Source organism: Heterodontus francisci, chromosome 28, assembly GCF_036365525.1.
Source record: "Heterodontus francisci isolate sHetFra1 chromosome 28, sHetFra1.hap1, whole genome shotgun sequence".
NCBI lineage: Eukaryota > Metazoa > Chordata > Chondrichthyes > Heterodontiformes > Heterodontidae > Heterodontus > Heterodontus francisci.
Window position 1 is genome coordinate 21,636,187 of NC_090398.1, and position 14,115 is coordinate 21,650,301.

General features: G+C 56.7%; 1 protein-coding gene across 12 annotated transcripts in view; it reads left to right on the top strand.

Moving 5' to 3' along the window:
- Positions 1-13,123, top strand: part of LOC137385125 (NACHT, LRR and PYD domains-containing protein 3-like) — a 118,004-nt gene extending 104,881 nt beyond the window's left edge. For 10 of the 12 annotated variants that reach the window (XM_068059935.1, XM_068059932.1, XM_068059928.1 and 7 more), the window contains 4 exons: positions 3,785-3,955; positions 7,536-7,706; positions 11,801-11,968; positions 12,144-13,123. In XM_068059935.1, coding sequence (XP_067916036.1) covers positions 3,785-3,955; positions 7,536-7,706; positions 11,801-11,968; positions 12,144-12,300 — 667 coding nt within the window. In that variant the 3' untranslated portion in view covers positions 12,301-13,123. Of the gene's footprint in view, positions 1-3,784; positions 3,956-7,535; positions 7,707-11,800; positions 11,969-12,138 lie in introns of all 12 variants that reach the window. The other 2 variants (XM_068059927.1, XM_068059938.1) reach the window with 2 other exon arrangements.
- Positions 13,124-14,115: the final 992 nt, after the last annotated feature.

Below are 14,115 nucleotides of genomic sequence, written 5' to 3' on the forward strand. Positions count from 1 at the left end.
TGCAGCCTGCTGCACTAAAACGTCACTGTCTGCGGTGTTCGGGCAGCTGCCAGGACTAAAGATGGCAGTGTTCAAATAATCACAGAAAGGCAACCAAACCCATGGCAGCACACAATCGAGGGGGGAGGGGGGAGAGGGAGGGGTGAGGCAGTGGGCGGCCAGAGTGAGGATAGTGGGTGAGGAGCGGGGGGGGAGTGGGGAAGGAGAACGAAGAGGGGTGGGGAGAGGGGAGCGAAGAGGGGAGTGGGGAGCGAGTGGTCAGGGGAGTGAGCGGGGGGAAGCAGGGAGTGAGTGGCCTGCAGTCAGTGGCCGGGGGCTGGGGAGGAGGAGTGCACACTCGCATCCACTGCCACCATGTTCTGCAGGCTGCTCTCCCCCCGCTTTCCCCCCCTCGCTCTCCCCCGGCTTCCCCCCCTCGCTCTCTCCCCGGCTTTCCCCCCTCGCTCTCTCCCCGGCTTCCCCCCCCTCGCTCTCTCCCCGGCTTCCCCCCCCCCTCGCTCTCTCACCGGCTTCCCCCCCCCTCACTCTCTCACCGGTTTCCCCCCCCTCGCTCTCTCACCGGCTTCCCCCCCCTCGCTCTCTCACCGGCTTCCCCCCCCCTCGCTCTCTCACCGGCTTCCCCCCCCTCGCTCTCTCACCGGCTTCCCCCCCCTCGCTCTCTCACCGGCTTCCCCCCCCTCGCTCTCTCACCGGCTTCCCCCCCCCTCGCTCTCTCACCGGCTTCCCCCCCCTCGCTCTCTCAACGGCTTCCCCCCCCTCGCTCTCTCCCCGCTTCCCCCCCTCGCTCTCTCCCCGCTTCCCCCCCTCGCTCTCTCCCCGCTTCCCCCCTCGCTCTCTCCCCGCTTCCCCCCCTCGCTCTCTCCCCGCTTCCCCCCCTCGCTCTCTCCCCGCTTCCCCCCCTCGCTCTCTCCCCGCTTCCCCCCCTCGCTCTCCCCTCGCTCTCCCCTCGCTTCCCCCCCTCGCTCTCTCCTCGCTTCCCCCCCCTCGCTTCCCCCCGCTTCCCTCCCTCGCTCTCTCCCCGCATCCCCCCCTCGCCCTCTCCCCGCTTACCCCCCCCTTGCTCTCTCCCTGCTTCCCCCCCTCGCTCTCTCCCCGGCTTCCCCCCCCCCTCGCTCTCTCACCGGCTTCCCCCCCCCTCACTCTCTCACCGGTTTCCCCCCCCTTGCTCTCTCCCTGCTTCCCCCCCTCGCTCTCTCCCCGGCTTCCCCCCCCCCTCGCTCTCTCACCGGCTTCCCCCCCCCTCACTCTCTCACCGGTTTCCCCCCCCTCGCTCTCTCACCGGCTTCCCCCCCCTCGCTCTCTCACCGGCTTCCCCCCCCTCGCTCTCTCACCGGCTTCCCCCCCCTCGCTCTCTCACCGGCTTCCCCCCCCCTCGCTCTCTCACCGGCTTCCCCCCCCTCGCTCTCTCACCGGCTTCCCCCCCCTCGCTCTCTCACCGGCTTCCCCCCCCTCGCTCTCTCACCGGCTTCCCCCCCCTCGCTCTCTCACCGGCTTCCCCCCCCTCGCTCTCTCACCGGCTTCCCCCCCCTCGCTCTCTCACCGGCTTCCCCCCCCTCGCTCTCTCACCGGCTTCCCCCCCCCTCGCTCTCTCACCGGCTTCCCCCCCCTCGCTCTCTCAACGGCTTCCCCCCCCTCGCTCTCTCCCCGCTTCCCCCCCTCGCTCTCTCACCGGCTTCCCCCCCCTTGCTCTCTCAACGGCTTCCCCCCCCTCGCTCTCTCACCGGCTTCCCCCCCCTTGCTCTCTCACCGGCTTCCCCCCCCTTGCTCTCTCACCGGCTTCCCCCCCTCGCTCTCTCACCGGCTTCCCCCCCCTTGCTCTCTCACCGGCTTCCCCCCCCTTGCTCTCTCACCGGCTTCCCCCCCCTCGCTCTCTCACCGGCTTCCCCCCCCTTGCTCTCTCAACGGCTTCCCCCCCCTCGCTCTCTCCCCGCTTCCCCCCCTCGCTCTCCCCTCGCTCTCTCCCCTCTTCCCCCACCTCGGTCTCTCCCCGCTTCCCCCCCCCCCCCCCGCTCTCTCCCTGCTCCCCCCCTCGCTCTCCCTGCTTCCCCCCCTTACTCTCTCCCCGCATCCCCCCTTACTCTCTCCCCGCATCCCCCCTTGCTCTCTCCCTGCCTCCCTCTTGCTCTCCCTGCCTCCCCCCTTACTTTCTCCCCGCTTCCCCCTGTCGCTCTCTTCCCGCTTCCCCCACCCTGCTCTCTCCCCACCTCTCCCCTGCGCTCTTCCAGCTTTGCCCCTCCCCCTGCTTCCCCCCATTCCCTGCTTCCCTCGCTCTCTCCCCGCCTCCCCCTCGCTCTCCCCCCGCTTCCCCCTCTCGCTCACCCCCCGCTTCCCCCTCTCGCTCACCCCCCGCTTCCCCCTCTCGCTCACCCCCCGCTTCCCCCTCTCGCTCACCCCCCGCTTCCCCCTCTCGCTCACCCCCCGCTTCCCCCTCTCGCTCACCCCCCGCTTCCCCCTCTCGCTCACCCCCCGCTTCCCCCTCTCGCTCACCCCTCGCTTCCCCCTTCACTCTCCCCCAGCTTCCGCCCTCGGTCTCTCCCCACTTCCGCCCTCAGTCTCTCCCCACTTCCGCCCTCGGTCTCTCCCCACTTCCGCCCTCGGTCTCTCCCCGCTTCCGCCCTCGGTCTCTCCCCGCTTCCGCCCTCGGTCTCTCCCTGCTTCCCCCCGCTCTCTCCCTGCTTCCCCCCGCTCTCTCCCTGCTTCCCCCCGCTCTCTCCCTGCTTCCCCCCGCTCTCTCCCTGCTTCCCCCCGCTCTCTCCCTGCTTCCCCCCGCTCTCTCCCTGCTTCCCCCGCTCTCTCCCTGCTTCCCCCACGCTCTCTTCCCGCTTCTTCCACCCCGCCCTCTCCCCACCTCCCCCCCCTTGCTTGCTCCCCGCTTCCCCCTCGCTCTCTCCCTGTTGCCCCCCCCTCGCTCTCTCCCGCTTCCCCCACCCTGCTCTCTCCCTGCTTCCCCCCTCGCTCTCTCCCGCTTCCCCCACCCTGCTCTCTCCCCGCTTCCCTCCTCGCTCTCTCCCCGCTTCTCCCACCCTGCACTCTCCCCACCTCTCCCCTCGCTTCCCCCACCCTGCTCTCTGCCCGCTTCCCCCCTCGCTCTCTGCCCGCTTTCCCCCTCGCTCTCTGCCCGCTTCCCCCCTCGCTCTCTGCCCGCTTCCCCCCTCGCTCTCTGCGCGCTTCCCCCCTCGCTCTCTGCCCGCTTCCCCCCTCGCTCTCTGCCCGCTTCCCCCTCGCTCTCTGCCCGCTTCCCCCCTCGCTCTCTGCCCGCTTCCCCCCTCGCTCTCTGCCCGCTTCCCCCCTCGCTCTCTGCCCGCTTCCCCCCTCGCTCTCTGCCCGCTTCCCCCCTCGCTCTCTGCCCGCTTCCCCCCTCGCTCTCTGCCCGCTTCCCCCTCGCTCTCTGCCCGCTTCCCCCTCGCTCTCTTCCCGCTTCCCCCTCGCTCTCTTCCCGCTTCCCCCTCCTCGCTCTCATCTTGCTTCCCCCCCCCACTCTCATCTTGCTACGCCCCCCGCTCTCATCTCGCTTCCCCCCCCCACCCCGCTCTCTTTCCGCTTCCCCCACCCCGCTTTCTTTCCGCTTCCCCCCCTTCATAATAACTGGGTATCTGACACTACGTTACTATTAATATCAGTAATAGTGTTATTAATAAACATTGTGCATTATTATCAGTATCAGCAATGGTGTTATTACTAAGCACGACATATTACTCTAGTAATAACACCATCAGTAACAATGTTATTAATAAATACTGGGGATTTACTCTAATTCCTGTTATTTCTCCATCTTTGATCCCAGGCTAGAAAATAACAAACTCACAGATTCTTGTATCGAAGATCTCACCTCCGCTCTCAGTACAAACTGGTCACTGACGGATCTGGACCTGAGTTATAATAAACTGGGAGATTCAGGAGTGAAACTACTGTCTGAGGCTCTGAGGAACCCGGACTGTAAAATACAGAGACTGCAGTAAGTGCTAATTGTATATTAATTATGTGCAGATAGTGGGCAGTAACTGGGGTTTCACTTGAGCACATATAAAGAGGCACTTATTGATAATGTGGTGTGGTTGAGTGAGGAGATGTATGTTTGTAATGCTAAACTCTAAATTAATGTAAGACTGAGTAAAGATTAGCTCCAGTAATATTCTTCACCAACTGGATTTCCAGAGTAGAATATGGTAACAGAGAATGGTCGCCTCATAGTGAAGGTCAAAGGTTATGAAAAAAAGGCTGCGTTTGCTGACAATGTAACCACTAGGTGGCGCTGCCCTGGCACATGTGTAAACACAGCCTGCTGCACTGAAACGTCACTGTCTGCGGTGTTCGGGTAACTGCCAGGATTAAAGATGGCGCTGTTCAAATAATCACAGAAAGGCAACCGAAACCCATGGCAGCACACAATCGCTGGACAGGCAGTGGTGTGTGGCGGGGGGATGTGAGGGGGGAGTGGGGAGAAGGAGGGGTGGGGCAGTGGGCGACCAGAGTGAGGATGGTGGGTGAGGAGTGGGGGGTAGTGGGGAAGGAGAACGAAGAGGGGAGCGAAGAGGGGGGGTGGGGAGTGAGTGGTGGGGGAGAGAGCGGCAGGAAGCAGGGAGTGAGTGGCTTGCAGTCAGTGGCCGGGGGCTGGGGAGGAGGAGTGCACACTCATACCCGCCGCCACCAAGTTCTTCAGGCTGCTCTCCCCCCGCTTCCCCCCTTGTTCTCCCCCGCTTACCCCTCGCTCTCTCCCCGCTTCCCCCCTCGCTCTCCCCCTGCTTCCCCCCCGCTCGCTCTCTTCCTGCTTCCCCCCCCCTCGCTCTCTTCCCGCTTCCCCCCTCGCTCTCTTCCCGCTTCCCCCCTCGCTCTCTTCCCGCTTCCCCCCTCGCTCTCTTCCCGCTTCCCCCCTCGCTCTCTTCCCGCTTCCCCCCTCGCTCTCTTCCCGCTTCCCCCCTCGCTCTCCCCCGCTTCCCCCCTCGCTCTCCCCCGCTTCCCCCCTCGCTCTCCCCCGCTTCCCCCTCGCTCTCCCCCGCTTCCCCCCCTCGCTCACCCTCCGCTTCCCCCCCTCGCTCACCCCCCGCTTCCCCCCTCGCTCACCCCCCGCTTCCCCCCTCGCTCACCCCCCGCTTCCCCCCTCGCTCACCCCCCGCTTCCCCCCTCGCTCACCCCCCGCTTCCCCCCTCGCTCACCCCCCGCTTCCCCCCTCGCTCACCCCCCGCTTCCCCCCTCGCTCACCCCCCGCTTCCCCCCTCGCTCTCTCCCCGCTTCCCCCCTCGCTCACCCCCTCACTCAATCCCGCTTCCCCCCTCGCTCTCTCCTCGCTTCCCCCCCTCGCTCTCTCCCTGCTTCCCCCCCTCGCTCTCTCCCCGCTTCCCCCCCTCGCTCTCTCCCCGCTTCCCCCCCTCGCTCTCTCCCCGCTTCCCCCCCTCGCTCTCTCCCCGCTTCCCCCCCTCGCTCTCTCCCCGCTTCCCCCCCTCGCTCTCTCCCCGCTTCCCCCCCTCGCTCTCTCCCCGCTTCCCCCCCTCGCTCTCTCCCCGCTTCCCCCCCTCGCTCTCTCCCCGCTTCCCCCCCTCGCTCTCTCCCCGCTTCCCCCCCTCGCTCTCTCCCCGCTTCCCCCCCTCGCTCTCTCCCCGCTTCCCCCCCTCGCTCTCTCCCCGCTTCCCCCCCTCGCTCTCTCCCCGCTTCCCCCCCTCGCTCTCTCCCCGCTTCCCCCCCTCGCTCTCTCCCCGCTTCCCCCCCTCGCTCTCTCCCCGCTTCCCCCCCTCGCTCTCTCCCCGCTTCCCCCCCTCGCTCTCTCCCCGCTTCCCCCCCTCGCTCTCTCCCCGCTTCCCCCCCTCGCTCTCTCCCCGCTTCCCCCCCTCGCTCTCTCCCCGCTTCCCCCCCTCGCTCTCTCCCCGCTTCCCCCCCTCGCTCTCTCCCCGCTTCCCCCCCTCGCTCTCTCCCCGCTTCCCCCCCTCGCTCTCTCCCCGCTTCCCCCCCTCGCTCTCTCCCCGCTTCCCCCCCTCGCTCTCTCCCCGCTTCCCCCCCTCGCTCTCTCCCCGCTTCCCCCCCTCGCTCTCTCCCCGCTTCCCCCCCTCGCTCTCTCCCCGCTTCCCCCCCTCGCTCTCTCCCCGCTTCCCCCCCTCGCTCTCTCCCCGCTTCCCCCCCTCGCTCTCTCCCCGCTTCCCCCCCTCGCTCTCTCCCCGCTTCCCCCCCTCGCTCTCTCCCCGCTTCCCCCCCTCGCTCTCTCCCCGCTTCCCCCCTCGCTCTCTCCCCGCTTCCCCCCCTCGCTCTCTCCCCGCTTCCCCCCCTCGCTCTCTCCCCGCTTCCCCCCCTCGCTCTCTCCCCGCTTCCCCCCCTCGCTCTCTCCCCGCTTCCCCCCCTCGCTCTCTCCCCGCTTCCCCCCCTCGCTCTCTCCCCGCTTCCCCCCCTCGCTCTCTCCCCGCTTCCCCCCCTCGCTCTCTCCCCGCTTCCCCCCCTCGCTCTCTCCCCGCTTCCCCCCCTCGCTCTCTCCCCGCTTCCCCCCCTCGCTCTCTCCCCGCTTCCCCCCCTCGCTCTCTCCCCGCTTCCCCCCCTCGCTCTCTCCCCGCTTCCCCCCCTCGCTCTCTGACCGCTTCCCCCCCTCGCTCTCTGACCGCTTCCCCCTCCTCGCTCTCTGACCGCTTCCCCCTCCTCGCTCTCTTACCGCTTCCCCCTCCTCGCTCTCATCTTGCTTCCCCCCCCTCGCTCTCATCTTGCTACCTCCCCTCGCTCTCATCTTGCTACCTCCCCGCTCTCATCTCGCTTTCCCCCTCGCTCTCTTCCCGCTTTCCCCCTCGCTCTCTTCCCGCTTCCCCCTCTCTCTCTCCCCGCTTCCTCCCCTCGCTCTCTTCCCGCTTCCCCCTCTCTCTCTTCCCGCTTCCCCCCTCGCTCTCTCCCCGCTTCCCCCCCTCGCTCTCTCCCCGCTTCCCCCCCTCGCTCTCTCCCCGCTTCCCCCCCTCGCTCTCTGACCGCTTCCCCCTCCTCGCTCTCTGACCGCTTCCCCCTCCTCGCTCTCTGACCGCTTCCCCCTCCTCGCTCTCTTACCGCTTCCCCCTCCTCGCTCTCATCTTGCTTCCCCCCCCTCGCTCTCATCTTGCTACCTCCCCTCGCTCTCATCTTGCTACCTCCCCGCTCTCATCTCGCTTTCCCCCTCGCTCTCTTCCCGCTTTCCCCCTCGCTCTCTTCCCGCTTCCCCCTCTCTCTCTCCCCGCTTCCTCCCCTCGCTCTCTTCCCGCTTCCCCCTCTCTCTCTTCCCGCTTCCCCCCTCGCTCTCATCTCGCTTCCCCCCCCCCGCTCTCTTTCTGCTTCCCCCACCCCGCTTTCTTCCCGCTTCCCCCCCTCGCTCTCTTCCTGCTTCCCCCCTTTATAATAATTGGGTATCTGACACTACGTTACTATTAATATCAGTGATAGTGTTATTAATATACATTGTGCATTATTATTAGTATCAGCAATAGTGTTATTACTAAGCACTGCATATTACTCTAGTAATAACAGCATCAGTAATAATGTTATTCGTAAACACTAGGGATTTACTCTAATTCCTGTTATTTCTCCATCTTTGATCCCAGGCTGGAAAATAACAATCTCACAGCTTCTTGTATCGAAGTTCTCGCCTCCGCTGTCAGTACAAACCGGTCACTGACGGATCTGGACCTGAGTGATAATAAACTGGGAGATTCAGGAGTGAAACAACTTTCTGAGGCTCTGAGGAACCCGGACTGTAAAATGCAGGATCTGTGGTAAGTGCTAATTGCATATTAATTCTGTTTAGATAGTGGGCAGTAACTGGGGTTTCACTTGAGCTCCTATGAAGAGACACTTATCAATACTGTGGTGTGGTTGAGTGAGGAGGTGTCTGTTTGTAATGCTAAACTCTAAACTAATGTAAGACTGAATAAAGATTAACTCCAGTAATATTCTTCACCAACTGGCTTTCCAGAGTAGAATATGGGAACACAGAATGGTTGCCTCAAGGTGAAGGTCGAAGGTAATGAAAAAAAGGCTGCGTTTGCTGACAATGTAACCACTAGGTGGCGCTGCACTGGCACAAGTGTAAATACAGCCTGCTGCACTGAAACGTCGATGTCTGCGGTGTTCGGGTAGCTGCCAGGACTAAATATGGCGCTGCTCAAATAATCACAGAAAGGCAACCAAACCCATGGCAGCACACACGTGCCAACCAGTCCTGGCAATGCGGAATGCCACACACGTGCAGAGAGTAGGAGCCTGTTTGCACATGTGTACAGCTCGGTGTAGTCTGATGATGTCAGGCTGCTCAATTCAACACAAAACAAAAACAATCGAACCCGAACTGCCTCACCCCTCAATAGCAGTGATCACCAGTTCCACCCCCTGTCAAATACACCACTCCCTCCCGCGATTGCCGCTTCTCTTTCCCGCTCCCTCCCACACACATCTTCCTGCCACTCCCGACTTCTTGCCACTCCATTTCACCATTCTCTCCCGTACCCGTCTGCTCGCTGTTCCCTCCCGCTGCTCGATCCCCACCTCACCACCCAGAGAAGCAGCGGGGATGCTGGGGCTGCGTGTGTGGGTGACAGAAGTGAGTACGGCAGGAAGCGAGTGGCGGGATGGAGCAGCAGAGGTGGCCGGGGCAGTTGGAGGGTGTGGGTGGGGATTTAGTAGCGAGGCAGGATGGAGCAGTGAAGAGTCGGGAGTGGAGAGCAGGCGGGCACGGGAGAGAACAGTGGGAGAGAGTGAGGAAGAGAAGCAGCGACTGAGGTGTGACGGCGGGAGGGAGCGGGGTACTGTTGGAGGGAGAGAGATTGTGAACACGGCCACTGAGGGGTGAAGCAACACTCGGACATTATTACGTCTGATGTCATTACGTGGTGACGTTGACACACACGTGCACAGACCCATACTGGCAAGCTGGCCACTAATAACAGACAAAAATCTACAATCCTCGCAGCAATGATCAGAAATAGCCGAAAGCAAGTGTAAATTGTTGGGCTTTGATTACCCTCCGATGTTCTCGGAATCTGAACCATATGACCAGGTGAGGTGAAAGTGATTGTTCTTGATATCGAGGCAGCATTTGACCGAGTGGGACATCAAGGAGCCCGAGGCAAATTGAAGTTAGTGGGAATCAGGGGGAAAACTCTCCACTGGTTGGTGTTATGAGCGAGGATGGAGGAGTGCACTGTCTTTCTCTAGTTCCACTTCTCCACAGGTCACAACATATATTTAAATGTTTTACCCAGTTACCGATACAGACAATTATATACTTCATCTATTTCAGTTTCTGAATAAAAATCTACCAACCAAGTTTCTTTAATAATAAACAAAATTATTAATTTATTATAAAACAAGACTCATTTCATAAAGATGCAAAGGTTATTAACACACAGGTTGAAATGGGAAAGTATAAATATATTCCCTTCGAACATCAACACTTACAAGTTTCACACCATTTAAAAAACACTCTGCTTTTCTATTTTTACAACCAAAGTGAATAACTTTACACTTCCCTACATTATATTCCATCTATCATTCTCAACTGCTCAGATACTGAAGTAGTCCATGTCCCCATGAGGCCAGACCTGGACAACATCCAGGCTTGGGCTGATAAGTGCTAAGTAACATTCATGCCAAACAAGTGCCAGGCAATGCCCATCTCCAACAAGAGAGAATCTAACCATCTCCCCTTGACATTCAACGGCATTAACATCACTGGATCCCCCACTATCAACATCCTGGGTGTTACCATTGACCAGAAACTGAACTGGAGCAGCATTATAAATACTGTGTCTACAAGAGCAGGTCTGAGGCTGGAAATTCTACAGTGAGTAGTCAACCCCCTTACTCCCCAAACCTGTCTACCATCTACAAGGCACAAATCAAGAGTGTGATAGAATACTGTCCACTTGCCTGAATGAGGGCAGCTCCAACAACACTCAGGAAGTTCAACACCATCCAGGATAAATGCAGCCCATTTGATCGACACCCCATCCACCACCTTAAACATTCACTCCCTCCACCAGGGACAGACAGTGACAGCAGAGTGTACCAGATACAAGATGTACTACAGCAACTCACCATGCCTCCTTCAACAGCACCTTCCAAACCCGCGACCTCTTCCACCTCGAAGGAAAAGGCAGCAGATGCGTGGGAAGTTTTCCTCCAGGCCACACACCATCCTGACTTGAGAATATATCACCGTTCCTTCACTGTTGCTGGATCAACATCCTGGAATTCCCTCTCTAACAGCATTGTGGATATACCTACACCAGATAGACTGCAGAGCTTCAAGAAGGCAGCTCACCACCACCTTCCCAAGGGCAATTAGGGATGGGCAACAAATACTGGTCTTTCCAGTGACACCCACATCCCACAAAACAAATAAGTATAAAAAATAACCAGTGGAAGAATGAAGTGGAGATGTGGATATGGGTTGTGTCCCGATGAGAAATCTGGAGAAATGTGTGTTTAAGTTCCCATCCCTAGGTGACCCAAAGAACATGAAACTAGTCATTTTTAGCGATGGTTTACATGCTAATCTTCCTGATGGGTATTCTAGTGCAGCTGGTTTCATAATATTACTGATGGGTGAAAATGGGAGATACTGTCCTTCAGCTTGGGAAGCTCAGAAAATAAAAAGGGTTGTTAAAAGTACTTCAGCTGATTGACACACTGGCCCTTGTGGAGACAGTGGATATGGGATTCTATTTGTCAAATATTGTAAGTGAGATTCTATACCAGGGGTTTACTGAAGATCACATACTCATTGAATGTTATGTAGATAATTGTTCATTGTTGGCTGATGCACATTCTACTAAAAGTGTCAGAAAAGGTTCCAGATCGATCTTGCTGGCTTGAAAGAAATGCCGGTTCAGTGTGAAAGAACGAGTTGGTGATGCAGAGGTTATGATAGGTACACAACTCCAGCAGTCTCTGTCCATTTGAATTCATCCTTCCAATGCCATAGCGCCCGAGGCAGGAGGGCCATGAGTCATGGTCGGCCCCAACCCTGGCGTTAAAGTCCCCCAGCAGGAACAGATGTTCAGTATTGGGGATGCTACTAATGATATTATGGAGTTCCTCGTAGAACTGGTCTTTAACTTCAGGTGGGGAGCAGAGTGTTAGAGCTTAGATGCTGAGTAAGTGTACTGGACCAGAGGCGGTGAGCAGTCCAATGGACAGTATGTGTTCCGAGCTATTTGAAGGTGGCTCGATCATGCTGAGCAAAAGATTTCTGATGGCGAAGCACACTCCATGCTGTCTTGGTTCTTCAGGATCCCTACCCTGCCAGTAGAAGGTGTAGTCTTGCTCTCTTAGAGATCCACTCACAGGCAGGCGTGTCTCCTGAAGTGCTGCAATGAAGTGCTGGCATTGAGTCCACTGAGCTCATTGTCAATGATGGCAGTCTTCCAAGAATCGTTGGTTTGTGTAAGGTTTTCCGACATGCCAGGAGACATAGTTCTGACATTCCAGTTTGCAAAACGACGGGCTGGTACCTTCTTTCCTTTTTTTGTCATGCTTGGTGCAGTGTTACATTCCACTTGTCGGGCAATGACCCTGAGTTCCAAGCACCCATTGAAGCAGGTGGACTGTGGCGGGACAGAACCTTAGTGACCGGGGGCTGCCCAGTTTGAGGCGGGCAGTAGCTGTCCAGTGAGATGCGATGACCTCTCCCAGTCTTTCCTGTTCAGTTTGTTCAAATCTCATCTACTTTGTGGAAATGGTGAAAAACCTTTCAACATCTTTACTAATGAATATTATTATTAATTATTATTTATTAATATAAGTAATAGTGTTATTAATGAACGCTGGAGATTTACACATTCCTGTTATTTCTCTCTCTGATCCCCAGTCTATGGGGTGTCGGTCTCACAGATTCTTGTGCCGAGGCTCTTGCCTCTGCTCTCAGTGCAAACCAGTCACTGATGGAGCTGAAACTGGGATCAAACTCCTTCACAGACCAATCTGTCCCTGCTTTCCACCGCCTCATACTGAACTGCAGGAGTCTGGAGAAGATCTGGTGAGTGTTTGTGTTAATGTTTAATGTAATAAATAAAATATAAATGGGATTCAGTCATTCTTATCAGTAATATCTCTGTAATTATTATTGAAATATTAATCCCAGTCTCCCTGTTATTTACACTATTGTTCAATCTGTTTATTTCCTGTTTAATCTTTAATCTGTTTCAGTTTAGGGGGGAATCAGTTCAGTTCAAATGGAAAGAATCAGCTGAAGTCGCTGCAGGGTACAAGACCCGGACTGGATGTGTTTCTGTGAACATTTCAATTTGTAAATATCACTGGTCTCTCTACATGAATATTTTTGGCCAATTTTCTGTCCTTCCCCTTTAATTGGCCGCGCTCCAGGTTTAATTCTTATTGGCTGTTTCACTGTTTCTAGTTCGAGCTGAGCGAGTGTCATCTCCCATTGTGACTTGAGAGGCCCAGCAACAGGGTCACGTGACTCAGCCGCCCGGCCCCACAGCGCTGTTTCTGTAGGATATCCGGGACTGAATGTTCCCCAATGGGGCACTGGGGAAATGTACAGACAGGAAGGGTCCAGGGTGGGGCTCAGTCTGGGCTGCAGTGGAACACTGGTAATTACACTCAATATCCCTGACCCTGCTGGGAAGTGAACCTGTGTGTGTTCAGGATGGAGACAGGCTCTGTTCAGCTTGGATAGATCCCACCGTCCAATAGATACCAATACCCAGTGTCTGGGGTCACCCAGAGAGTATCCTATTGGGGAGGTTCCTGAAACTGGTGCACCCAGGATGGGTCAGCACTGCGAGAGGAGAAATGGGGAAAGTGCCAGTCGGGAATCCCACTGTTCTGTCTGGGTGACCGTGAGCATTTGTAGTGTTTAAGGATCCTGAACTTAACGTGTTTCTGGCACCAACATGGGAGCAGGTACTGGTGTTACCATGGAAATTAAACATTGTGTACTTACTGTGGACTGAATTTTCAAACGGAATCACCTGAGACTGTAAACCATGAGATTGTGAAAAGGTGCAATGACCCTGTGAAACATCCGGAGGAAACTGAGGGGTCGATGAACGGACTTGTTACCTGTACTCACCTGGATTTGTATAATGACTTCCACTTGGAAATGTTTTATTAAACTTCACCTCTGTATCACTGCCTCCTGGATGATGTAACAGTACTGATGAGAATTGTTATTGTGTGATGTTGAATTAAATGATACATTATCTTAACAAGTACATCTCAGGACTTCTTACCAACTTCAAATTTGAGAATAGTTTCAGAGAGTTTTGACCATGGAATCCCTTCTTATATTTTCTGGTCATAGAAAAGCCTCTGGAGACTGAGTTCATTCAATCGTGACCTCACTATTGTTTGAATTGTCCAATTAGGAAACGATCTGTCCACCCAAACCAGGTCAGAATCTCAAAATCTCTGACTTCCCACACTCGGACTCCTATCAGCTCGAATGTGAACACCTGGTAAAAGCAAGTCGAAATGATGTGGCCTTAACATCCAGCTAATTTGCCTCGGCACTACCTATATCTGAGCCTCTGAGATTCTGCTAAGGTGTTTATCTTTTACTTCTCACACAGCAGGTCACCTGTTTTCACACTCTACTGCATCTCTGTTGAAGTTTACTATTGACCAGGGTTATAAAGTTACAATCAGATCTAGGCTGATCAGGGTGATGTCAGGAAGCACTTCCCCCAATAAGAAAAGTGGAAATCTGGATCCTCACTGAAACGACTGTGGATGCTGAGGGTGTATTTGAAAAGTGAAAACATATTGATGGACCTGACTGATGAGTTAGACAATGTGAAAAGGCCGGTCAACGGGTTCAAGACACAGAGGGATTGAATGACCTCCTAGTGGTCATGTTTGAGTTGTTATCATCACAGAGATGAGATTAATATACTGTTCATTTATGCCCCAGGAGGATTTATACAACGGAAGGTTTCGGGCCTTTTAGAATTGTTGATTCCAGACAGATTTGTTCACTATTAGCTAGAGGGAGAATATGTGTGAGCAAAAAGGTAGAAAGGGTTAGGAAACAAATGTGAGTAAATTGAATTAAGAGACGGCAGGTTGATTGGCCTCTTATTATTGTTAAAGCTGGTCTATTCGTACTGAGTCCATTAGTCAGCCCTGAAAACGGTTTACTAGACAAACTAAGGCAAAGTG